Source organism: Ranitomeya imitator, chromosome 1 (assembly GCF_032444005.1).
Source record: "Ranitomeya imitator isolate aRanImi1 chromosome 1, aRanImi1.pri, whole genome shotgun sequence".
In the NCBI taxonomy this organism is placed as follows: Eukaryota; Metazoa; Chordata; class Amphibia; order Anura; family Dendrobatidae; genus Ranitomeya; species Ranitomeya imitator.
The window spans coordinates 16,068,257-16,096,158 of NC_091282.1; the positions used below are offsets into that span (position 1 = coordinate 16,068,257).

The 27,902-nt window shown below is 46.0% G+C and overlaps 1 protein-coding gene across 1 annotated transcript in view; it reads left to right on the top strand.

The window, feature by feature from the left end:
* The window catches only part of LOC138657425 (zinc finger protein 665-like), an 88,450-nt gene that overhangs the window by 11,714 nt on the left and 48,834 nt on the right, over positions 1-27,902 (top strand). Inside the window, exons 2-6 of the mRNA XM_069745207.1 lie at positions 7,634-7,783; positions 7,913-8,092; positions 8,175-8,298; positions 8,378-8,475; positions 8,675-8,765. Of these exons, the coding sequence (XP_069601308.1) occupies positions 7,706-7,783; positions 7,913-8,092; positions 8,175-8,298; positions 8,378-8,475; positions 8,675-8,765 (571 nt within the window). The 5' untranslated portion in view covers positions 7,634-7,705. The remainder of the gene's footprint in view (positions 1-7,633; positions 7,784-7,912; positions 8,093-8,174; positions 8,299-8,377; positions 8,476-8,674; positions 8,766-27,902) is intronic.

The window sequence follows — 27,902 nt, forward strand, 5'->3', positions numbered from 1 at the left end:
GGTAAAAGACATAATAGAGGCCGGTAATACATGTGCCGTGTTTAGTAAAATCACAGCCACCAATGTGGGAGACTGGGGTTCAAATCCTGGCTCTGCCCTGTTGGACATAATATACCAGTAGTGGTCCATAACACTATTATTATTTATTTATATAGCACCATTAATTCCATGGTGCTGTACATGAGAAAGGGGTTACATATAGTTATAGATATCGTTTACAGTAAACAGGTTTACAATGACAGACTGGTGCAGAGGGGAGAGGACCCTGTCCTTGTGGACTTACATTCTATGGGATAATGGAGAAGAGACAGAAGGTAGGGGCGAGGCGGCAGAATGGTTATTGCAGGCTGTAGGCTTTCTTGAAAAGATGGGTTTTCTGGTTCCGTCTGAGGGTGGTGGATAGTTGGATGTGTTGAGGCGTGGAATTCAAGAGGATGGGGGATATTCGGGAGAAATCTTGGAGGCGGTTGTGTGAAGAACGAGTAAGTGTGGAGGAGAGTAGGAGGTCTTGGGAGGATCGGAGATTACGTGAGGGAAGATATTGGGTGCCTACCTCAGTAAACATGATGTCACAAGCAAAGAGAGTCATGCCGGCTCAGACGTCGCCTGGATTAACAAGGTCCGCGTCAGATGTCGCGGAACCAGGACAATCTGATGATAAATGGTCTACTGGACCAAAACCATACATGGACAAGGCAAGAGGGAATGGGAGCCAGTGAAGAGATTTGTAGAGGGGAGAAGCAGAGGAGTAGCAAGGAGAGAGAGGAATTAGTCGGGCAGCGGAGTTAAGGATGGACTGGAGAGGTGCAAGGGTTTTAGCAGGGAGGCCACAGAAAAGGATGTTGAAGTAGTCGAAGCAGGAGATCATCACACATCCTGAATCCCATAGTCCAGTACCCATATGCATATCATACATTTTCCTATCGCCACGACAGCACCCACAACGAGAGAGGGGATCCGCCCACCTTCCGGACAGGAACCTACAGGTTAAAAAGGGGCGGTCCCCCTCGCCCTCCAGTTTGGGTTCCTGTCCGGAGCCTACAGGTCGTTTTCTCTTACCCGGGTCCGCCAAGCCTCTGTGCGGTGTCCGGGGAGAACGGCAGAGTCGGGGGCCCGGAAGCAGCGTCGGGGGAAGTCCTGTGTCCAGCTTCCCCCCTCGTCTGGCAAGGAGCGGTGACGTTCCCGGGGGAAGGCACGCCGCCCTGGGTCGTCCACACGCGCGCGATGCTGCAGGAGCAGGTCGGCGCTTATGACCCGGAAGTAGAGTGAACGACTTCCGGAGGAGACCGGGAGGAGGAGCGCGGGACTTTTGAAAAGGAGCAGCGCTCAGGTGAGATGTGTGTGCGGCAACATGTCTTCGGCAGGAGACGCCGAACACCGACAGGCAGGAGAGCACAGGTCTCATAGCGGCGAACGTGGGCAGCAGGACCCTGGCAAGCCAGCGTCATGTCGCACCTCACCCCCTCAAAAACCGGTACTCTACATTTTCCAGCAATGGTGAGTGTAATATGTAAACCATTGCCTGATACAGCTGTTTTTCTACACTATGCTTTATTATAGGGGAAAAAGGTCTCCAAATCTAAGCATAAGCAGTGTGCTGTATGCACAGAGCCTCTACCTGACGCCTATGTAAAGAGATTATGCCAATCATGCATATGTCGTATGTTAGAAGAAGAGGCCCCTCTCCGGGTATCGGATTTGAGGGAGGTAATTAGGGAAGAAATAAAATCATCCCTTAAAACCAGACGGCATGAAAAAAGCAGTGTGGAGTTGGTGTCCGATTCCAGCCCTTCGGTACAAGAGGGCGAATGTTCTGAAAGTTCTTCGGCATCCTCTTCAGATGAAGAGGGAAGACCTTGCTTTTCCACGGATGGTATGGAAACCTTAATTAAGGCAGTCCGGACAACTATGGGGGTTGCAGAGAGTACAGAACCAAAAACAACCCAGGAGATCATGTTCGCAGGGCTGAGCCAGAGAAGTCGGAAAGCTTTCCCAGTGGTGGATTCCGTTAAAGATCTGGTCAAACGGGAGTGGGACAAGCTGGATAAAGGGTTTTTACCTTCAGCTGCTAAAAGAAGGTACCCCTTTGAAGATGAGACTTTATCCCAGTGGATGAAGGTTCCGAAAATAGATGCGGCAGTAGCCTCGACTTCGAAAACAGCCTCACTTCCGTTAGAAGATGTAGGGCTCCTCAAGGATCCTTCAGACAGAAAGGCTGACATGCTCCTTAAAAAAACTATGGGAGTCATCATCTGGGGCCTTTAAGCCTGCTATCGCAGGCACCTGTACGGCCAGATCAATCATGGTCTGGGTGACTCAGTTAGAGGAGCAGCTTAAAGCGAAGGTACCCAGGGATAAGTTGTTGAATTCCCTGTCTCAGGTCAGAGAAGGAGCAGCTTATCTAGCGGATGCCTCAATTGATTCTCTGAAATTGGCCGCAAGATCGGCAGGTCTTTCGAATGCAGCCAGACGGGCACTATGGCTTAAGACCTGGAAGGGGGATGCTCAGGCTAAAGCTAAACTCTGCTCCATTCCATGTAGGGGTGAGTACCTATTCGGCCCGGTGCTGGATGACATCCTTGCAAAGGCAGAAGATAGGAAGAAGGGATTTCCTAAAACCTTTAATCCCACTTTTAGGAACGCCTTCCGAAGACACATGCCCTTCAGGAGATTCCAGGCAGACCAGCAGGGATATAATCGCGACTGGGAAACATCAGATCAAAAGAAGAAAGGTGGATACTATAAGAACCCTTCATCTTTCTCAAGGCGTAGGCGTAATTACAGATAAAACAGATCTACCAGTAGGGGGGAAGACTAAAGTTCTTCTCAGATAAATGGAGAAAGATTACTTCTAGTGCCTGTATAATGGGGGTGGTTGAGTCCGGATTAAAATTAGAATTTTTGAGAACTCCCCCGGATCAGTTTGTGATAACATCACTGGACACTCCGGCCCAACAACAGGCCTTAGAATTAGAGATTCAACAATTGCTTACAAAGCGAGTTATTGAAGAAGTACCAAAACATCAGGAGAAGACGGGTTTTTATTCTCCGCTATTCTTAATCGCTAAACCTGATGGGTCCTTTAGGACTATCATAAATTTACGTAAATTGAATAAATATCTTCAGTACCACGCTTTTAAGATGGAATCCATTAAATCAACAACTAAGCTTTTGTTTCCTAGGTGCTACATGTCGGTCTTGGATCTAAAAGATGCATACTACCATCTTCCAGTTCACAGAAATCACCAGCAATTCCTCAGGATGGCAGTATGGGTAAACCATCAGATTAATCATTTTCAATTTTTGGCAATGCCCTGTGGCCTGTCCATGGCACCTAGAGTTTTTACTAAGGTTGTTTCGGAAGTAATGGCCCATATCAGAGAGAGAGATACCCTTGTGGTGCCCTATCTAGATGATTTTTTGATAGTAGGAAATTCAATTGATCAGTGTGCGTCTAGGGTAAATGCCATAATATCATCCCTACAGGAGCTCGGATGGATTATCAACTGGGAAAAATCAAAACTGGAACCCACAAGACGTCAAATGTTCCTAGGAGTTCTTTTAGACTCAGAAGATCAGTCATCCTTCCTACCACAAGAGAAGAAGCGGAAGATCATTCAAAGGATCACGACTGTAAGGAAAGCTCCAAACTTAAGTCTAAGGGACGCAATGTCTCTACTAGGATCTTTGACTGCGTGTATATCGGCGGTAAGATGGGCTCAAGCTCATACCCGAATGCTTCAATACGAATTTCTTCAAGCAGAAAAAGATCTTCACGGTGCTCTGAGCAGAAGGTTCGAATTATCACCCGCCACTCTTCACGATCTGAGATGGTGGCTCAATCCAGCACATTTGTCAGAAGGAGTTCTCTGGACCATCACTCCGGACAACATAATTACAACAGACGCCAGTCCGTTTGGTTGGGGAGCCCATATGGGAGACATTCTAACCCAGGGGCGATGGTCGATTCAAGAGTCCCAGAATTCCTCAAATCTAAGAGAGCTTACGGCAGTCAGTCAGGCTCTTCTTTCCTTACTACCATCGCTGAGGAATATGCATGTACAGATACAAACAGACAATATGACTGTGGTAGCCTACATCAATCATCAGGGGGGGACAAGGTCTCGATCCCTGATGACCACTACAGCACAAATATTGTCTCTGGCCGAGAAACACTTACAATCCCTGTCGGCAGTTCATATAAAAGGGGAACTCAATATAGAGGCGGACTACCTCAGTCGCCATTCCCTTCGTCAGGGAGAGTGGTCCCTAAACCAACAGATATTCGATCAGATAATCAATCTGTGGGGGTTGCCGACAATAGATCTGTTTGCTACGAGGAAGAACAGGAAGGTCAGAAGGTTCGCGTCTTTACAGATAGCAGACCAACCATTTATAGTGGATTCCCTTCGTGTCCGTTGGGACTTCCAGCTAGCATATGCCTTTCCCCCTATGTGTCTGATTCCGATAGTTCTCAGAAAGATCAGGGAGGAAAAAGCCAGAGTGATCTTAATCGCCCCCTTCTGGCCCAGGAGGCCTTGGTTCTCTCTCCTCAGGACAATGTCTGTGACGGATCCCTGGGTGTTGCCAGTGGTTCCGGAACTCCTCTCTCAAGGACCATTTCGTCATCCAAATTTGGAGACTCTTCACTTAACGGCTTGGAACTTGAGAGGGAGCTTCTGAAGGAGAGGGGGTTCTCTAATGCTTTAATAGATACCTTATTGAAGAGTAGAAAGGAGGTCACTACAAAGATCTACACAAAAATTTGGAAAAAATTCCTTTTGTTTTATCAGCAACCATTAGGAGATAAGTAGCAGTCAACACTCTAAGAGTTCATGTTTCAGCCTTGGGAGCTCTATATAACAGTGATATAGCTGGTAATAGATGGGTTGCTAGGTTTATTAAGGCATGTCAGCGTTCTAACCCAATCCATATTGTAAGAATACCCCCTTGGGATCTAAATTTGGTGCTTGAGGCGTTGACTGAACCTCCGTTCGAGCCATTAGACTCTATTTCAATAAAAAATTTAACCTTAAAAACAGTTCTACTCTTAGCATTAACATCTGCCAGGAGGGTCAGTGATATACATGCGTTGTCAGTAGATCCTCCCTATCTGATAATTCTCCAGGATAAGATTGTCTTAAAACCTGATCCCGCATACTTACCGAAAGTAGCAACTAAATTTCATAGAAGTCAGGAGATTTATTTACCATCTTTCTATGAAAATCCAGGTTCAGAAGAGGAGAAAAAATATCATACCCTAGATGTAAAGAGGGCGATATTAGAATACCTGGATAGGACACAGAGCTGGAGACAGAGTAGGGCTCTGTTTGTTTCTTTCCAGAATCGGAAAAAGGGTTCTGGTGTCACGAAGAACTCTATCGCTAGATGGATTAGAGAAGCGATATGTCTTGCCTATTCTGCCAGGGGAGTAACACCACCAGAAGGCATCAGAGCGCACTCCACTCGGGCCATGGCATCATCCTGGGCGGAGAAGGCAGATGTCCCCATTGAAATGATATGTAAGGCGGCAACTTGGTCATCACCTTCCACCTTTTATAAGCACTATCGCCTTGATCTATCTGCTAATTCCAGCTTACAGTTTGGCCGTTCAGTACTTAGTGCTGTGGTCCCTCCCAGTTAAATAGTCTTTGAAAGTCTCTCGTTGTGGGTGCTGTCGTGGCGATAGGAAAACCGGTTTTTACGTACCGGTAATAGGATTTTACAGAGTCCACGACAGCACCCATACATTCCCCCCCGTATTTAGTTACTTATTCCTGCACTCTGTTGGAAGGTGTGCCTTAGAGATAGTGGTGGTATTTAGTAGTGTTTAACATAATATTGTCATGTACTGATTCATTGGCGGTATCCCTTGTACTCTGGAACACAAACTGGAGGGCGAGGGGGACCGCCCCTTTTTAACCTGTAGGTTCCTGTCTGGAAGGTGGGCGGATCCCCTCTCTCGTTGTGGGTGCTGTCGTGGACTCTGTAAAATCCTATTACCGGTACGTAAAAACCGGTATCCTCCATCCCATAGCCCAGTGCCCATATACCCATCACACATCCTCCATCCCACAGTCCAGTTCCCATATACCCATCACACATCCTCCATCCCATAGTCCAGTGCCCATATACCCATCACACATCCTCCATCTCATAGTCCCGTGCCCATATACCCATCACACATCCTCCATCCCATAGTCCCGTGCCCATATACCCAACATACATCCTCCATCCCATAGTCCCGTGCCATGTACCCATCACACATCCTCCATCCCATAGTCCAGGGCCCATTTACCCATCACACATCCTCCATCCTATAATCCCGTGTCCATATACCCATCACACATCCTCCATCCTATAGTCCAGTGCCCATATACCCATCATGCATATCCTCCATCCTATAGTCCAGTGCCCATATACCCATCACACATCCTCTATCCCATAGTCTAGTGCCCGTATACCATCACACATATCCTCCATCCCATAGCCCAGTGCCCATATACCGAACATACATCCATCCCATAGTCCCGAGCTGGGAGGCCCCCAAATACATTATATAGTCGCCCAAACCCCCGAAATCAGTGATTTCCTGTAACTTTAGTCTAATGTGTATGGGGGCGGTAAAAGGTAACTTATTGGACGCCGCCTCTGGCCTAATAGACCTTCATACATTGCAGCCCAGACCCCATTATTAGGCATGAAAGTATCGTAATAACTAGGCCGCCCCATACTATCCAGTACTTGGGGGCATTCAGCCAAACTCTGTCACCTTCTTAGACGCCATGTTTGCTTTTCACAGCAGCAAGTGGTTAAACTGCCAGGGTTTTTGTTGAAGCCTCATCTGTGCCGTCCCTGCGGCGCACATTTATGTTCTGGGGCACAAAAAGATTAATTTCTTTTTAATAAATGTTTAACATGTTAAAAATTATAAAATGTGTCTTGTGATTTTTCCATGTTTTTTTTTGTTTTTACATGAATTGTTGGAGCCAATTTTCTTTAGAAACATTTTAATATCGTTTTTTTTTTGTAATATAGGAAAGCCTAAGGCCAGAAATAATACCCATAAATCTCTGTACATGGAGACTTTGGGATCAGATCATTTCTGTCCGCGTTGATTGTGGAAACAAAAAATCTTTTGTAAAAGCCTCAAACTTGTGTGTGTGAATCAGAGCTGAGATCTAACGTGATAGAAGATTCCAGTGCGGGGAAGACGGGAAACCTTCATATAGAGGCCGGTGGTGATGGAGTCAGTGACCGACTCTGGCCAAATCTGTCTCTAGAGCCGTAGTAGAAGATGATGTCGTCCTCACCATAAAGTAGTTATTTCTCATGTCGCGGGTAATGAATATCTCCTGCAGTATTGCTAATGCCGATTCCAGGGTCGGTAAATGAGACGAGAATTAGCGTTATGGAAGATGAGTCTATGAGGAACGTATTCAGCTGCCGACTCCGAGGAGGAAACTGCTTGTTGTCTGTGGCCTAAATATATAGGATTTATTAGTGGATGTAAAGAAGGAAACTAAATACTGTAAAATAATAAATCTCCTCATATGTTTCCCTTATTATCTCCAGTAATTGTATTATTACACAGGATTCTTATGATGTTACATCGGCTCATCTTCTCATTCAGGTCTCTAAAATATCGTATCCTCTCAGTGAAGATCTTCCACAAAAGAGAATTTTCCTGATTTACCCATCAAAGATGGATATGGACAGAGACAAGATGGCGGAGAGGATATTACACCTCACCCTAGAGATCCTCTTCCGGCTTACTGGAGAGGTGAGAGATTCTGATGACGTCACATTACATCATTCTTATCTATGGGAATAACAGATGGACAGAACTGGAGAGGTGAGGACTCTGGAAATGTCTGTAGTGAGATTTATTAATGTGTCTCTCCATTACCAGGATTACACAGTGGTGAAGAAGACGTCTAGTGATCACTGTCAGGACCCTGTGTCTGAGGGATGGGGAAGACCCCTGAGCCCAATCGCGGGGCCTCCACCTCACCCCCTGATCCATGAGGACATCAATGACCAGAAGATCCTAGAACTCGCCTACAAGATGATTGAGCTGCTGACTGGAGAGGTGACACTGCTGGGAATGCTGGGACATTATACAGTAACACTATGAAGGGATCGGGGGATGACGGTGTCATTGTATGTGTCAGGTTCCTATAAGGTGTCAGGATGTCGCCGTCTATTTCTCCATGGAGGAGTGGGAGTATTTAGAAGGACACAGAGATCTGTACAAGGACGTCATAATGGAGGTTCCCCAGCCCCTCACATCTCCAGGTAATAGGACTAAATACACACGGCCTATAATTATCTGTATGTAAAGAATGAATTCACTCCCTGTATGTGTTTCCTCCAGATCTATCCAGTAAGAGGACAACACCAGAGAGATGTCCCCGTCCTCTTCTTCCACAGGACTGTAAACAAGAAGATCCCAATGCTCCTCAGGATTATCAGGTAGATGGAGAGAAGGTGTCAGGAGATCTCCCCTATGATGTATAGACGCCGGTGAAGGTCTTGTGCTCAGTCTTGTTTTATCCACCAGTATTATATGTTTTATACTTGTGTAATGAGAACGTTTGGAGATGGCATGATTAGAGCTGATCATAGATGTGACTTCTCCATCTGTCGGTGACTTTTAAAATATTTGTTTCAGGGTGAAGATCTGACCCATATTAATACTACAGAGACCTATGTGAGGGGGGATGAGTGGTGTAAAGAGGAGATTCCTACATATGACTACCCAGGTGAGTAGTAACCACTAAATGCAGATAAGTCACAGATTCTTCTCAGTCACCGGCTGTGGCTGGTTTATCGGTGGTGTAGTCCGGCCGTATTACCATGATTGCCATTTTGCCTCTAGACCACAACATTCTCCTTCTATACACTGACCTGAGAGGCTTCCTGATCATCACTGCGCATGAGAGGAAGCCTCTCAGGTCTGGAGACCCGGATGTCGTCATGACTACATGGGGTCTCCATGGCAGTGATCGAGACCACTCATCATGCCACAGGGTCTAGGATCCAAAGGCAGAGGGGCTGTCGGCCCATGTAGTGAGGGACCAGCGACCTGTCATAAGCCAATACAGATGCATATACACCACATAAAGCCCTGCCCACAGCCCCATCTCAAGACTATCAAGGGATTCTAGAGAGAAATGTGCTGCCCAGTGTCAGAAAGTTTGGTCTCAGTCACAGGTCATGGGTCTTGCAACAGAATAATGACCCAAAACACACAGCTAAAAGCACCCAAGAATGGCTAAGAGGAAAACATTGTACTATTCTGAAGTGGCCTTCTATGAGCCCTGACCTAAATCCTATTGAGCATCTTTGGAAAGAGCTGATACATGCCGTCTGGAAAAGGCAACCTTCAAACACGAGACAGCTGGAGCAGTTTACTCTTGAGCAGTGGCCAAAATACCCGTCTAGAGGTGCAGAAGTCTCACTGACAGTTACAGGAATCGTTTGATTGCAGTGATTGCCTCAAAAGATTGTGCAGCAAGAGGGAGCGTGGCCAGCAGCCAAAGGAGCAGGACGTGCCTCTCTGAGCTCCCTAAGCTGCGGGGACAATCCGCCGGTTTTTCGGCACTTTAGAGGCCCATCCAAGCTGCAAAAAGCAGCAGCATATAGCCCCTAGGCCACAGAAGTAAAACCGGGCCGCGGTGGTGAGGCAGACTGGAGTTGCGGCGCCGGTTTGGGGCCTACTGTCAGGCCTGAAGCCTGAGAGACGCTGGCGCAGCCCATCTCTGGCTGGGAGGCTTTTGGCCGCCGTCTTGGAGCAGCCCATACTGTGCCTCCCCGGGAAGCCTGTACCAGCCGCCCCGGAGCGGAGGGAACCGGAGGCCGCCGCACAGTAAGTCACGGCAGCGCCGCGAGACCGCGCCCTGCTCCGCCTCCTCCCGCTCCTTGGGGGTGACGTCGCGGACCCCGGCTCGCGCCGCTGGAGCATCGACGGTGCTTACCTGCCGGCGGCGGTCCCGGAACCTCTGCTGGACTGTACCGCCCGCTCCCCCACGCGCTCTCCTCTGAAGTGCGGGCCCTGCGGAGATCGCTGCTGCCGCTGGGAGGCGGGTAGCCCACGCTGGAAGCCGACTGCCCAGGAGACACACAGCCACTAGCTACGGACTGGCAGGCGCAGCACACCGAATCCCTGGGGCTGCTGCCCTGACAGCTCTGCCATAGGAGACCCAGCACCCCCCGGTGGACGGCAGGCCTATCAGCACCCAATAGCAAAGGTGAGAGACTTTTGCTACACCCCCCCCCCCCCCCTGCTTGAACTACCTGTGAGGAGAGTGGGATCTACAGGGGACTATTCTCTAATGCAACACCTGCCAAGTAAGACCCAGCCTACAAAATACCCCGAAATCGCTGCAATGCCCTAACCTCATACACCTGCTAGGGGATACAGCGCAATATGCCATATCCTAGACTTCATTCTCTTTAACCCCTTCATGACCTTGGGATTTTTCGTTTTTCCGTGTTCGTTTTTCACTCCCCTCCTTCCCAGAGCCATAACTTTTTTTATTTTTCCGTCAATTTGGCCATGTGAGGGCTTATTTTTTGCGGGACGAGTTGTACTTTTGAACGACATCATTGGTTTTTAGCATGTCGTGTACTAGAAAAGGGAAAAAACTTCCAAGTGCGGTGAAATTGCAAAAAAAGTGCAATCCCACACTTGTTTTTTGTTTGGCTTTTTTGCTAGGTTCACTAAATGCTAAAACTGACCTGCCATTATGATTCTCCAGGTCAGTACGAGTTCATAGACACTTAACATGACTAGGTTATTTTTTACCTAAGTGGTGAAAAAATAGTAGTGTCTCCATTTTTCATGATCTGGGGTCGGTTGAGGGCTTATCTTTTGCGTGCCGAGATGACATTTTTAATGATGGCATTTTGGTGCAGATACGTTCTTTTGATCGCCCGTTATTGCATTTTAATGCAATGTCGCGGCGACCAAAAAACCGTAATTCTGGCGTTTCGCATTTTTTTCTCGCTACCCCGTTTAGTGATCAGGTTAATGCTTTTTTTTAATTGATAGATCGGGCGATTCGGAGTGCGGCGATACCAAATATGTGTAGATTTGATTTTTTTTTTTATTCATTTATTTTGATTGGGGCGAAAGGGGGGTGATTTAAACTTTTATATTTTTTTTTTCCTACCGCCACGACAGCACCCCTACGAGAGACGGGATCCGCCCACCTTCCGGACAGGAACCTACAGGATTTAAAGGGGCGGTCCCCCTCACCACTCCAGTTTTGGGTTCCTGTCCGGACGGCGGGAGCCTGCAGACAGCAGCTTACCCGGGCCTCCATGCCTCTGCGCGGTATCTTCTAAGAACGGCAGAATCGGGGGCTCGGAAGCAGCGTCGGGGGTGTCCTGCGTGCAGACCCCCCCTCGTCTAGCCATGTGGAGCGCGTCCCAGGAGTCGGGCAGTGCCGTCCTGGTCCGCGGTGGAGCGCGGTGTGCAGCGTCCACACCGGCGCTGGTGAACCCGGAAGTAGTTGGTACACTTCCGGGGTAAGCCGGGGGAGGAGCGCTGCAGTGCTGTAAAAGAGCAGCGCCTATGGAATGATGCGCGCAGCCATGTCCTCAGTAGGGGACGCCGAGCACCCTCATGGAGAGGGAACGGAACAGCGCAGTAAGAGCGGTAGCGGCCGCTCAAGGAGAAGCAGCAGCAGCGTGGTACGGGGGCAGCAGCGTGCGAGCGCGACCCAGCGTCACATTTGGATCCTACTCCTCCAGAACCGGTATTCACAGAATCAGCCTTACGGTGAGTGTTAAATCAGACACCTGGTGCTGATATGGTCTGTTATTTGTGCTTTGTTGTAGGGGAAAAAAAACGCTAAATCTAAACATAAGCAATGTGCTCTATGCATGACTCCAATGCCTGACAGTTATACCAAAAGGCTGAGTCAGGCTTGCATCTCTCAGACCTTAGAAGAGGAAGCTCCCTTTCGGTCATCAGACCTTAGAGCGGTCATCAGGGAGGAAATTAGCTATTCCCTTAGAAGCAGCCGCCAGGAAAGGTCGGGCAGGGACATATCGCCAGGATCCAGCCTATCCCTGCAAAAAGGTGAATGTTCCCGCTCCTCATCTCCATCCTCCTCAGATGAAGAGGGAAGGCCTTGTTTCTCGGTGGATAACATGGACATGTTAAAGGAGTCCGGGCTACTATGGGTGTTGCAGAGAGCAAGGAACCAAGGTCCGCACAGGACATAATGTTTGCGGGCTTGTGCCAGAGGAGTCGTAAGGCGTTCCCGGTTGTGGATACGGTTAAGACTCTTATAAAGAGAGAATGGGATAAACAGGATAAAGGCTTCCTCCCGTCATCAGCCAAAAGAAGGTATCCCTTTGAAGACAATGATCTGGCAGAGTGGATGAAAGTCCCGAAAGTGGATGCAGCGGTGGCTTCTACGTCTAAAGCCGGTACTTTGCCGCTGGAGGACGTGGGCCTTCTGAAAGATCCGTCAGATAGGAAGGCGGACATGTTTTTGAGAAAAGTATGGGAGTCCACTGCAGGGGCGTTCAAGCCTGCAATCTCTAGCACGTGTACGGCTAGATCCGTCATGGTGTGGATATCCCAGCTGGAGGAACAGCTGAAGTCCAAGGTGCCCAGAGACAAGATGCTGAACTCCCTTTCGCAAATACGTGAAGGGGTAGCGTATTTAGCGGATGCATCAGTGGATTCTTTAAAATTGGCGGCAAGATCAGCAGGTCTCTCAAACGCTGCTCGTCGTGCCTTATGGCTTAAGACCTGGAAAGGGGATGCCCAGGCGAAAGCTAAACTGTGTACAATACCGTGTAGGGGTGAGTACCTGTTTGGCCCGGTATTGGATGACATCCTAGCTAAGGCTGAGGATAGGGAGAAAGGTTTTTCTAAAGCTTTCAATCCTACCTTTAGGAATACCTTCAGGAGACGCTTCCAATACAGAAGACCTTACCACAACCGAGACTGGGAACCATCAGACCCGAAAAAGAAAGGTTCGGACTTTAATGCTTCAACATCTTCCTCAAGAAGAAGAAGGAATTATCGTTAATAAAGATCTTCCAGTAGGGGGCAGGTTAAAATACTTCTATGCTCAGTGGGCCAAAATAACTTTGAGCAATTGGGTTCTGGGTATAATTAATTCAGGGTTAACATTAGAGTTCCGGGAAAGACCTTCTGAATTTTATATCTTGACTGCCCCTGATTCCTTAGACCAACAAAAGGCCCTTGAAAAAGAGGTCCAAATGTTAAGACGGAAGAAAGTCATAGTGGAGGTTCCAAAACATCAGCGGGGGAAAGGGTTTTATTCCCCTTTATTTTTAATCTCCAAGCCAGATGGATCCTTTCGAACCATCATAAACTTACGGAGATTGAACAAACATCTAGAGTATCATGCCTTTAAGATGGAATCTATTAAAACGGCGACTAAACTTCTTTTTCCCAGATGTTATATGACAGTCCTGGATTTAAAAGATGCGTATTACCATCTGCCCATTCACCAGGATCATCAACAATTCCTCAGAATGGCGGTGCGCTTAAACGACCAGGTCAGACATTTTCAGTTTGCTGCAATGCCCTTTGGTCTATCTATGGCACCGAGGGTGTTTACTAAAGTCATGGCAGAAGTAATGGCCTATGTCAGAGAACAGGATACGTTAATTATACCCTACTTAGATGATTTCCTGGTAGTGGGGAATTCCTTTTGCCAGTGTAGTACTCGCCTAAATCATGTAATATCTTCCTTACAGGACTTGGGTTGGATAGTCAATATGGAGAAGTCAAGACTCGAACCATCAACAACTCAGACTTTCCTAGGTATTCTGCTAGATTTGGAAGAGCAACAATGTTTCCTTCCGGAAGAAAAAAAGCAGAGGATTGTACACAAAGTCAGTACGGTAACAAGGAAGCCAGATCTGACTTTAAGAGACGCTATGTCCCTTCTGGGATCCCTAACGTATTGCATACCAGCCGTCCAGTGGGCTCAATTCCACACTCGAGTGTTGCAGGCCCAAGTCTTGGATACAGAGAGGAGTCTTCAAAGGCAATTAGGCGGAAGACTCAGGCTGTCTACCGCCACTCTACACAGTCTGAGATGGTGGTTAAACAGGAGACATTTAGAAAAAGGAGTACGCTGGAGTGTAGTGCCAGACAACACGGTCACAACCGATGCCAGTCCAATAGGTTGGGGAGCTCATATAGGAGATGTTTGGACTCAAGGGCAATGGTCTCTCTTAGAGGCTCAAGAGTCCTCAAATTGGAAAGAGCTCACGGCAGTAAAGAAGGCCTTACTCAGGTTGCTTCCATCTCTGCAGGATTCACATGTAAGAGTCCAGACAGACAACACAACAGTAGTGGCGTATCTCAACCATCAAGGGGGTACAAGGTCAAGATCCCTAATGAACACTGCCACAGACATACTCAATGTAGCCGAAGCCCACTTTCGCTCTCTATCAGCTGTTCACATTCGGGGAGAGCTCAACACGGAGGCAGATTACCTCAGCCGTCATTCTCTACGTCAGGGAGAATGGGTTCTAAATCGACGGGTGTTCAGACAGATAGTAGACCTGTGGGGATTGCCCGTTATCGATCTATTTGCAACAAGAGAGAGCAGGCAGACCAGGAAGTTCGCTTCTCTTCGGGTGGCGGACAAGCCCTGTATAATAGACTCCCTTCAAATACACTGGGATTTCCCTCTGGCTTATGCGTTTCCCCCAATGTGTCTGATCCCTATAGTACTCGGGAAGATCAGGGAAGAGGGGGCGACAGTGATCCTGATTGCCCCCTTCTGGCCCAGGAGGGCATGGTTCTCGCTACTCAGGGCAATATCTGTGTCCGACCCCTGGGTACTGCCGACCAACCCGGAGCTTCTTTCTCAGGGTCCGTTCAGCCACCCCAATGTGGAATCCCTGCATCTGATGGCGTGGAATTTGAGAGGGAGTTATTGAGGAGAATACCAGGGATTCAAGCTTCAGGAGGCTAATTTGCATATTCCAGGTGCCTTCTGGGAGAAGCGAAGTCTCCCTAAGCTAGAAGATCGTTGGATACAGCCGGGACCAGCTGCTTCGAAAGCATCACCAAACCGCGCGCCGTAATTTTGCCTGTAGGACATTATTGCAAGAGAGCTTGGCTGAGTAGATTACACAAGAAGGAAAACACACAGCAAGTCAGCAGGATCTAGGAGCAACATGGCAGATGTGACAACCTACATGGTGAGCTGCAGCATGTGCTACATGTTCACAGATCGACCAGAAGAAGAATCCAATTTCACCTGTCAGAAGTGTAGACTAGTGGCCCTTTTAGAAGAAAAGGTGCGGGGTCTGGAAGAAAGAATAGCAACTTTGAAACTCATCAAAGAGAATGAAGACTTTCTAGACAGAACAGAAGCATCTCTACTGGTCACAGAAGGTGCAAAAAGTGTCAGAGAACCTCCAAAAGCAGATGAGTGGAAGCATGTGACCAAAAGAAGCAAGAAGACCATGGAGAAATCACCAACCACACAACTAAAGAACCGATATCAAATCTTTGTAGAGGATGAAGATGGCACACCTAAGGATGAAGCAATACCAGCAAGCAAAAAAGAAAAGGGCACACAGCAACAAGTGACAGCAAAAAGTACAGCCAAGAAGCAACGAAGAGTGGTGGTGGTGGGAGACTCACTACTGAGAGGCACCGAAGCAGCCATCTGCAGACCGGACATAACTGCAAGAGAAGTATGCTGCCTTCCAGGTGCGATGATCAAGGATGTGACCGATAGGATACCAAAGCTCTTCAGCTCCAAGGACGTCCACCCATTTCTTCTGATACATGTTGGCACCAATGACACGGCAAGGAAGGACCTACCGACAATCTGCAAGGACTTTGAAGAGTTGGGGAAGAAAGTAAAGGAACTGGATGCACAGGTAGTTTTTTCTTCTATCCTTCCAGTAGACGGGCATGACACCAGGAGATGGAACAGGATCCTTGATGCAAACAACTGGCTAAGACGATGGTGCAGACAACAAGGATTTGGATTCCTGGACCACGGTGTGAATTACTGGTATGATGGACTCCTCGCCAGAGACGGACTACACCTCAACAAACCTGGGAAACACACATTCGCCAGAAGACTCGCTACACTCATCAGGAGGGCGTTAAACTAGAAGAAGAGGGGACGGGAAGAAAAACATTAGACTCGAACAAAGACGACCCAGGAAAACATACTCAGAAGGGAGGTAAGAACATTTCTAAAACAATCCACAGTGAGGAGATTGGAACAAAACAAAATCCTCTAAACTGCATGCTCGCAAACGCCAGAAGCCTGACAAACAAGATGGAAGAACTAGAAGCAGAAATATCTACAGGTAACTTTGACATAGTGGGAATAACCGAGACATGGTTAGATGAAAGCTATGACTGGGCAGTTAACTTACAGGGTTACAGTCTGTTTAGAAAGGATCGTAAAAATCGGAGAGGAGGAGGGGTTTGTCTCTATGTAAAGTCTTGTCTAAAGTCCACTTTAAGGGAGGATATTAGCGAAGGGAATGAGGATGTCGAGTCCATATGGGTTGAAATTCATGGAGGGAAAAATGGTAACAAAATTCTCATTGGGGTCTGTTACAAACCCCCAAATATAACAGAAAGCATGGAAAGTCTACTTCTAAAGCAGATAGATGAAGCTGCAACCCATAATGAGGTCCTGGTTATGGGGGACTTTAACTACCCGGATATTAACTGGGAAACAGAAACCTGTGAAACCCATAAAGGCAACAGGTTTCTGCTAATAACCAAGAAAAATTATCTTTCACAATTGGTGCAGAATCCAACCAGAGGAGCAGCACTTTTAGACCTAATACTATCTAATAGACCTGACAGAATAACAAATCTGCAGGTGGTTGGGCATTTAGGAAATAGCGACCACAATATTGTGCAGTTTCACCTGTCTTTCACTAGGGGGACTTGTCAGGGAGTCACAAAAACATTGAACTTTAGGAAGGCAAAGTTTGAACAGCTTAGAGATGCCCTTAATCTGGTAGACTGGGACAATATCCTCAGAAATGAGAATACAGATAATAAATGGGAAATGTTTAAGAACATCCTAAATAGGCAGTGTAAGCGGTTTATACCTTGTGGGAATAAAAGGACTAGAAATAGGAAAAACCCAATGTGGCTAAACAAAGAAGTAAGACAGGCAATTAACAGTAAAAAGAAAGCATTTGCACTACTAAAGCAGGATGGCACCATTGAAGCTCTAAAAAACTATAGGGAGAAAAATACTTTATCTAAAAAACTAATTAAAGCTGCCAAAAAGGAAACAGAGAAGCACATTGCTAAGGAGAGTAAAACTAATCCCAAACTGTTCTTCAACTATATCAATAGTAAAAGAATAAAAACTGAAAATGTAGGCCCCTTAAAAAATAGTGAGGAAAGAATGGTTGTAGATGACGAGGAAAAAGCTAACATATTAAACACCTTCTTCTCCACGGTATTCACGGTGGAAAATGAAATGCTAGGTGAAATCCCAAGAAACAATGAAAACCCTATATTAAGGGTCACCAATCTAACCCAAGAAGAGGTGCGAAACCGGCTAAATAAGATTAAAATAGATAAATCTCCGGGTCCGGATGGCATACACCCACGAGTACTAAGGGAACTAAGTAATGTAATAGATAAACCATTATTTCTTATTTTTAGGGACTCTATAGCGACAGGGTCTGTTCCGCAGGACTGGCGCATAGCAAATGTGGTGCCAATATTCAAAAAGGGCTCTAAAAGTGAACCTGGAAATTATAGGCCAGTAAGTCTAACCTCTATTGTTGGTAAAATATTTGAAGGGTTTCTGAGGGATGTTATTCTGGATTATCTCAATGAGAATAACTGTTTAACTCCATATCAGCATGGGTTTATGAGAAATCGCTCCTGTCAAACCAATCTAATCAGTTTTTATGAAGAGGTAAGCTATAGACTGGACCACGGTGAGTCATTGGACGTGGTATATCTCGATTTTTCCAAAGCGTTTGATACCGTGCCGCACAAGAGGTTGGTACACAAAATGAGAATGCTTGGTCTGGGGGAAAATGTGTGTAAATGGGTTAGTAACTGGCTTAGTGATAGAAAGCAGAGGGTGGTTATAAATGGTATAGTCTCTAACTGGGTCGCTGTGACCAGTGGGGTACCGCAGGGGTCAGTATTGGGACCTGTTCTCTTCAACATATTCATTAATGATCTGGTAGAAGGTTTACACAGTAAAATATCGATATTTGCAGATGATACAAAACTATGTAAAGCAGTTAATACAAGAGAAGATAGTATTCTGCTACAGATGGATCTGGATAAGTTGGAAACTTGGGCTGAAAGGTGGCAGATGAGGTTTAACAATGATAAATGTAAGGTTATACACATGGGAAGAGGGAATCAATATCACCATTACACACTGAACGGGAAACCACTGGGTAAATCTGACAGGGAGAAGGACTTGGGGATCCTAGTTAATGATAAACTTACCTGGAGCAGCCAGTGCCAGGCAGCAGCTGCCAAGGCAAACAGGATCATGGGGTGCATTAAAAGAGGTCTGGATACACATGATGAGAGCATTATACTGCCTCTGTACAAATCCCTAGTTAGACCGCACATGGAGTACTGTGTCCAGTTTTGGGCACCGGTGCTCAGGAAGGATATAATGGAACTAGAGAGAGTACAAAGGAGGGCAACAAAATTAATAAAGGGGATGGGAGAACTACAATACCCAGATAGATTAGCGAAATTAGGATTATTTAGTCTAGAAAAAAGACGACTGAGGGGCGATCTAATAACCATGTATAAGTATATAAGGGGACAATACAAATATCTCGCTGAGGATCTGTTTATACCAAGGAAGGTGACGGGCACAAGGGGGCATTCTTTGCGTCTGGAGGAGAGAAGGTTTTTCCACCAACATAGAAAAGGATTCTTTACTGTTAGGGCAGTGAGAATCTGGAATTGCTTGCCTGAGGAGGTGGTGATGGCGAACTCAGTCGAGGGGTTCAAGAGAGGCCTGGATGTCTTCCTGGAGCAGAACAATATTGTATCATACAATTATTAGGTTCTGTAGAAGGACGTAGATCTGGGTACTTATTATGATGGAATATAGGCTGAACTGGATGGACAAATGTCTTTTTTCGGCCTTACTAACTATGTTACTATGTTACTATGAGAAGAGGGTTTTCAGAGGCTCTCATATCTAAGCTTACGAGCAGGGCCCTCACTCCTCTTGGTATCTGTTTTGAACTGTATTTCTGTTATGCTGTAATGTCTATTGTATGTACAAGTCCCCTCTATAATTTGTAAAGCGCTGCGGAATATGTTGGCGCTATATAAATAAAAATTATTATTATTATTATTATTATATCTACCCTTTTAAATAACCGGAAAGAAGTTACCACTAAAATGTATGCTAAAACTTGGAAAAAGTTCCTTGCCTTCTACCAAAATCCCTTTTCTGGCAAGGTCCCAATTCCGGCTATTCTGGAGTTTTTACAGAAAGACCGAGAATTGGGCTTGGCGGTAAATACCCTTAGAGTCCAAGTATCAGCTTTGGGAGCGTTATATAACAGCGATGTGGCGGGAAATAGATGGGTTTCCCGATTTATTAGGGCCACTGAACGTAGTAACCCAGTGTATATTCCTAGATTACCGCCATGGGATTTAAATTTGGTTTTAGACGCCTTAACAGAACCCCCCTTTGAGCCATTAGATTCTGTCTCCATAAAAAATTTAACCTTAAAAACAGCCTTCCTAGTAGCCCTGACCTCTGCTAGGAGAGTGAGTGACTTACAAGCTTTGTCGATAGACCCTCCTTATTTAATGGTCTTTCAGGACAGGGTAGTGTTAAAACCTGATCCAGCATACCTACCAAAAGTAGCTTCCAAATTTCATAGAAGTCAGGAAATAATTTTACCATCTTTCTGTGACAATCCGAATTCAGCTGACGAGCAGAAATATCACAAGTTAGATGTCAGAAGAACTCTATTAGAATACCTACACAAGACAGAACCATGGAGGCAGAGTAGGGCTCTGTTTGTTTCCTTTCAGAATCCAAGGAAAGGGGCGAGTGTAACTAAAGCGTCTATCGCCAGATGGATAAGAGATGCCATATGTCTTGCTTATACTGCTAAAGGCAAGACACCACCAGATGGCATCAGGGCCCACTCCACTCGAGCCATGGCCTCCTCCTGGGCGGAAAGAGCGGACGTCTCCATAGACGTAATATGTAAGGCGGCAACGTGGTCATCTCCTTCCACCTTTTATAGACATTATCGTCTTGATTTATCTTCAGAGGCCAATTTAGTTTTTGGCCGTACAGTACTTAGTGCTGTAGTCCCTCCCAGGTGATTGATCTTTGAAAATCTCTCGTAGGGGTGCTGTCGTGGCGATAGGAAAACCGTTTTTTACGTACCGGTAATAGGATTTTACGGAGCCACGACAGCACCCGCACATTTCCCCCCGTAGTTGATCACTGGTTTCTGCACCTCTTTGGGAAAGTGTGCTTTTAAAAAATCACTCTTTAGAAGGTGATGGTATTTAGTAATGTTTAAGTGTATATGTTTATGTCCCTTATACTCTGAAACACAAACTGGAGTGGTGAGGGGGACCGCCCCTTTAAATCCTGTAGGTTCCTGTCCGGAAGGTGGGCAGATCCCCTCTCTCGTAGGGGTGCTGTCGTGGCTCCGTAAAATCCTATTACCGGTACGTAAAAACAGGTATTTTTTTTCACATTTTTTTTTTTTACTTTTGCCATGCTTCAATAGCCTCCATGGGAGGCTAGAAGCAGGCATAGCACGATCGGCTCTGCTACATAGCAGCGATCATCAGATCGCTGCTATGTAGCAGAATTGCAGGTGTGCTTTGAGTGCCGACCACAAGGTGGCGCTCCCAGCTGCCGGGGATCAGTAACCATAGAGGTCTCAAGGACCTCTATGGTTACTATTCTGAAGCATCGCCGACCCCCGATCATGTGACGGGGGTCAGCGATGCGATCATTTCCGGCCGCCCATCCGGAAGCGGTAGTTAAATGCCGCTGTCTGCGTTTGACAGCGGCATTTAACTAGTTAATAAGTGCGGGCAGATCGCGATTCTGCCTGCGCCTATTACGGGCACATGTCAGCTGTTCAAAACAGCTGACATGTCTCGACTTTGATGCGGGCTCACCGCGGAGCCCTGCATCAAAGCAGGGGATCTGACCTCGGATGTACTATCCCGTCCGAGGTCAGAAGGGGGTTAATATGGAATATACATCACGGGGATCTACTTCCACCCATATTCTAATCGCCCTCATGCCTAAAGCGCGTAGAGCCAATTCAAAACAACCTAGTAACAGGTTTGCCGCATTAACAGACTTGGACGCCGACATGTCTTGTGGACCATTTTCCCAGTCGGAGTCCTCCAACTCTTCCATGCCTGACTGAGCAGACTCTGAGATGATTCCGGCTTCTACCACCAAAACCCCAAACACCCCTACTCCGGACCAAACTGTTCTTTCGCAGTTCCAATCTATTTTACATTCTGAATTGCTCAAGATGTCGGACAAGTTGACTAAGGACATAACCAAAGAGATCAGAGATCTTGGTTCCCGTACTTCCGACCTTGAAGATAAAATGGAGTCGACCCTTGTAAATCTAGCAACCCATGAAAAAGATATTGAAATGTTACAGGACGAGATCCTCACCCTAAACAGCAAGCTAGAAGACTTTGAAAACCGAGACCGTAGGAGCAATATTAGGATTATGGGAATACCAGAAACAGTCACCGACCTCCAGTCCACTGCGACAGCTCTGTTTCAAGAACTACTACCGGGGATCTCCATCGAGCGCTTAGAAATGGACCGCATCCACAGAGCCTTAAGTAGATGTAAGACAAATGGTCCGCCGCGAGACATCATCCTTAAAATGCACTTTGACAAAACTAAGGAACAGCTCCTACAAGCGGCAAGAAAATCTGCACCGCTATCATTCCAAGGCCACCCATACGAGCTGCTCTCAGACCTGGCCCCTACCACCATCGCCAAGCGACGAGCTATGAAGCCATACCTGGAGATTCTACGATCCAATAACCTCAAATATCGCTGGGGATTCCCCTTTAGACTGATATTCTCCCACCTTTATATGACCCACACAGTTTTCTCTGCCGAAGTAGCGAGCCGTTGCTTGGCTAAACTACAAATCATGGATCCCTCTTTGACCCCCCCCCCTCCCCCCTGCTTGCTTCCGCTCAGCCTCGGCCAGAGAGTTGCCGATCATATATATATATATTCTATTCTACCGCAATGTTTCAAATACAACACAAAGTTTTATAACGGCTTCAGTTAGTTATGCTATTGGGCGTAGTTGTTATCTTTTGTAACCTGACCTATGCCCTCTATTTACTAGCCGCTACAATAGGTTGATAAGATAGAACATCATTGAACACCCCCTAGAAGGTTGAATCAGGCCCCCAGTTCGACTTTATCACGTACTTGATTACATTTCCGTATTCCGTTACGATCACAAAGTTTTTTTCTTGCGCTGCCCCTAGCAGACCTTTATGACCCCACAGTGTCCTCACACACTGCCGCTCAGCACATAGTGCTTAGCCAACACTACAGTTACCCCTTCCCCCTTAACAGACTTTCTCACCCTACCCAAACTACAGACACCTTTTAATCTACCCTATTCCCCAACCCAACCACTTACCCGGGCCCAAACTACCTGCTTAGTTCATTCTGCAATGCCTCCTCTGCTCCTACTGATAAACCACAATCAACGATAACCACAAGCAAATCACACAACCTTCTAAAATGCCACTCAAAATCATATCGCACAATGTGAGGGGACTTAACTCCCCACATAAACGCACCAAGGCCTTCCCCTACTATAGATCCCAGCAGGCAGATGTTGTATGTCTTCAAGAAACGCACTTTTCAACTAAATCTTGCCCTAGATTTTTGGCCGCTTCTTACCTGCTTTTCTATACAGCAAACGCCCCAAACAAAACTAAAGGCGTAGCTATCTGTTTTAAGAAATCTGTCCCGTTTGTTTTAAAATCTTCAGTAGCTGATAAAGGAAGGTCGCTATATCATGGTGACGGGCACAATAACTGACGAACTGGTGACCTTTGTTTCCTACTATGCCCCTAATACCCACCAAGCCGCCTTCTTTTCTCAACTACTAGAATTGATTTCAGAGCATGCCCAAGGCACCACAATGTTATGCGGAGACTCCAATTGTGTACTTAAAGCTAGCCTAGACAAGTCCTTAAGCCGCCACTCATCTACTCCTCCGCCACCATACCCTTCTGCAGACTCAGCCGCCCTCAACAAACTCCTTTCCCAATACCACTGGATAGACCTATGAAGGGAACTTCACCCCACCAAAAAAGACTTCACCTTTTTCTCCGCACGCCACCTAGTGTACACTAGAATTGATCATATTCTGGTTCATCCTTCCTTTATCCCAAATGTATCAAATATCTCAATCCAATCTACTCCCTGGTCGGACCATTCCCCAAATCTAATCACATGCTCAACACTCCACCCACGGCCCCGCTCATTCAATTGGACCCTTAATGATTCACTGCTCTCCTATCCTGAAATCGCCCAAAAATTGAAAAATCATATCGATGAATATTTCTCTTTGAACAAACAATCAGCCTCTTCGCCGATTTCCTTATGGAAGGCACACAAAGCAGTACTTAGAGGTCTCTGCATCCAAGAAGCCTCTCGCAAGAAAAAAGATAGAAATGCGAAAATAGACGATTTGGAGAGCAGGGTGTCAGCTTTGGAGTCCCAGATGAAAACCACACCTTCACCCACCACATATCGAGACCTCCTCCACGCTCGGACAGAACTAGACCTTCACCTCTCCAAGAACGCCGACCGTGCTATACGTTGGTCACAGCAACGCTTCTACGCCATTAATAATAAAAATAATTCTAACCTCGCCCGCCGCTTAAAATTCAATTTTCTACCTAGACCCCCATACGCTTGCCCACATCCACAGGTGTTACAACTAACCCACAGCAAATTTTTCATGTTTTCCAGCAAAAACTAAAACAGCTGTATAATATAACGCCCCATCTACCACAAATATAGATACCGTGGAGAACTTTTTAGACTCTGTCCCCCTCCCGGCCCTTAGTTCTGATATGGTCGAACTTCTTGACCAAGCCATAACCTCTAATGAAATCGAGATAGTTTTCAAATTTTCAATGGCTAACAAAAAACCAGGCCCTGACGGGTTTACGGCCCTTCATTATAAAAAATATGCCCCGGCACTGACCCCGCACCTCACTAATTATTTCAACTCCCTGAGAGATGGTAATAAACCAGGCACAGCCTCATTAATGGCTGCAATATCCATGATACCTAAGCCCAACTCAGATCACTTATTTTGGTCCAATTATAGACCAATATCTTTAGTTAACATAGATCTTAAAATACTGGCTAAAATCCTATCCCAAAGGTTGAATTCAGGCTTAGGTGCATTAATACAGAAAGACCAAGTAGGCTTCGTCCCGCACCGACAAGCCTTAGACAACATACGGAGGGTCTCCCACTTACTACATCTCTGTAAGCATCGCAGCATATCAAGCATGTTACTGTCTAGACATCAAAAAAGCCTTCGACTCTGTATCGTGGCCTTACCTGTTTGCGGAGATGGAAGTTTCCGGACCACTTCCTTTCCTGGATCTATGCTCTCTATAGTTCCCCTTCTGCCTACGTGCGCTACAGCGGCTTCTCCTCTACACTAAGCAGAGGTACCCGACAGGGTTGTCCCCTCTCACCCCTATTATTTCTCCTAGCGCTCGAACCACTGGCTATCCAGCTGCGACTCAACTCCAAAATACAGGGCGTAGAAGTGGCAACAGTCCCACACTAGCTATTCATGTTTGCAGAAGATATTCTTCTCCTTCTATCGTCCCTTCAGACGTCCTTACCGGCCCTTCTCCAAACCTTACAAGATTTTGACTCTATATCCGGTCTGCAAATAAATACCGCCAAATCTTACGCAATGAATATATCCCTCCCGCAATCCACTATAACACATCTCCAAAAAGATTTTCCGTTCCAGTGGGTTACTAAACATTTAGATTATTTAGGAGTAAAACTGACGACTAATTTAGACTCCCTCTACACAGCCAATTATCCACCCATGCTCCGAAAACTTCGCCTTTTGCTCCAATCCTGGGAGAAGCTGCACCTCTCATGGCTAGGCCGAGTGCGTGCCTTGAAGATGTCGATTCTTCCTAAGCTACTTTATCTATTCCGTGTCCTGCCAATCCCTATCCCTTTACACTTCCTTAAAATGGCCCAAAGATTAAGGGTATGTGCACACGTTCAGGATTGCATCAGGATTTGGTCAGGATTTTTCATCAGTATTTGTAGCCAAAACCAGGAGTGGGTGATAAATGCAGAAGTGGTGCATATGTTTCTATTATACTTTTCCTCTAATTGTTCCACTCCTGGTTTTGGCTACAAATACTGATGAAAAATCCTGACCAAATCCTGATGCAATCCTGAACGTGTGCACATACCCTAATAGATACTTTTGTTAGGAGGGGAGGTCTCCCCAGAGTAAATAAAGCCACCCTCTCCCGTCACCGCCTGAATGGGGGCTTGGGTGTTCCCAACCTTTCTGAGTATTACCACGCCGCCCAGTTGGGCCAACTGACCCTATACCACGCCTACACTGAACCTCCATTATGGCTATCCATAATCCACAACCCGACACCATAAATACAATATTATGGATTCTCCCAACCCAACGCAAACATATCTCGAACCCCATTATAAAACTCTCTTGCAATCTGGGACTCACATAAATATTCTTCAAAGCTAATTTCACCCTTTTTGCCCCTCGCTCCACTATGGGACAACATCCTATTCCCCCCAGGCATGAGATCCCTTAAATACTTCCATAAGTGGATTGAAGCTGGGATAACTAGAGTTTACCATCTCTTCAATGTGGACGGGATTATCCCATTCCCGGCTCTTAAAGAAAAACACGGTTCCCCCCTGGAGAGATATTTAGATACTTACAACTAAAGAACTTTGTCTGCTCTTTATTAAAAAATTCTACCCCTCCATACTCCTTTACCTCATTTGAACAAAGGTGTCGTCAAAGCCCCCACGCCTCAGGTACTATATCTCTCCTCTACTCACAAATAAACTCCCCCTCACATAGAAGCTGCTTGAAATACACCTCTCGCTGGGAGTCCGATATTGGGTCTACCATGTCTGACTCAGAGTGGTCCCAAATCTGGTCCTCCTCCACTGGAGGAATACTAAATACCCTCATGCTGGAAACCAACTATAAAGTTCTGACCCGTTGGTATCTGACCCCAGCTAGAGTGGCCAAGGCAGTTGCCAACTACTCCCCAAACTGCTTTAGAGGTTGTAACTCTAATGGAGACATGTTCCATATCTGGTGGCTATGCCCAACTGTTATGAGACTATGGATCAGAATCTACCATTTAGTGTTCTCTGTCACAAATATAAATCTCAGAAAAAACCCTTGGGAGGCCCTACTCAACAAACGCATCTCCAACATTCCCAAACACACCCAGGCTCTTATATCATTCATATTTTTAGCAACTAAGCAAACTATAGCTTTGGCTTGGAAATAATCAACCATAGACTTCTCCGCAGTTAAAACACGCCTCTCTTGGTACATGGTCAATGAAAAACGGTCAGCTATTCTTATGGACAAAGTGGGTAAATTTGAGAAAGTATGGCTACCTTGGGCGGAATATAGTAATCACACTGCCTTTGCCGTACCTACGTTTTACTTAACTAACCCTGAACCATCTGACTCAGAATGACTTTCCGCAATTATCGCTCACAAAGTGATTTTATCCCCGGGCCCCCCTTTCCCCCTTCCTCCCCTCCCCCACTTTTTTCTCCCCCCCCTCCCTCTTTCCTTACCCCCTCCTCCCTTTACCCCCCATTGTTGTTAGTATATAGGATTGCGTACTACTCGTTTACATGCATTTCTGCACATATTGTATTTACAGCTTTGTAACGATACTTTATTACTGCACCATATGTAAATTGCAAATTTTCAATAAAAATTTATTGTTGGAAAAAAAAGATTGTGCAGCAAAATATTAACCCTTTTGCGCCAATTTTTTCAGTTCTGACCAGTGTCACTTTATGAGGTCATAACTCTAAAACTCTTCAACGAATCCTGGTGATTCTGAGATTTTCTTGGGACAATCCACGCAAAGAAAAGATAAAAGTGGCACTCACCCTGGTGTTGCTGAAAAATAGTGTCCTTTTTTCAGAAAACAAATGAACAGACATAAAATGGAGAGGCGGCTGGTAGAAGTTTAGGGTGCGGGAGGGAAGAAAAGGTCAACGGCCGTTTCGCGCTTATGCGCATAAGCGCGAAACGGCCGTCGTCCTTTTCTTCCCTCCCGCACCCTAAACTAATACCAGCCGCCTCTCCATTTTATGTCTGTTCATTCGTTTTCTGAAAAAAGGACACTATTTTTCAGCAACACCAGGGTGAGTGCCACTTTTATCTTTTCTTTGCGTGGATTGTTACAATACCTTGTGGTTGAGCACCGCCCATAAGTTGCTGCTTTAGCTTTTTTGTGCCATATATGTCTTTAATAGAATCCTACGCTTAAGAGTGAATTGTCTGCTTTAAAGCCGCCTTAGTGCCTTCCTACTTTCAGTTTTCTTGGGACATATTGTACTTTATGATAGTGGTAAAATTTATCTGATAGAACTTGCGTTTATTTGTTAAAAAAAATGGAAATCTAGCAAAAAATTTGAAAATTTTCATTTTTATGCCCTTAAATCAGTCATATCACACAAAATAGTTAATAAATAATATTTCCCTCATGTCTACTTTAAATCAGCACAATTTTTGGAAAAAAAAATTTTTGTTAGGAAGTTATAAGGGTT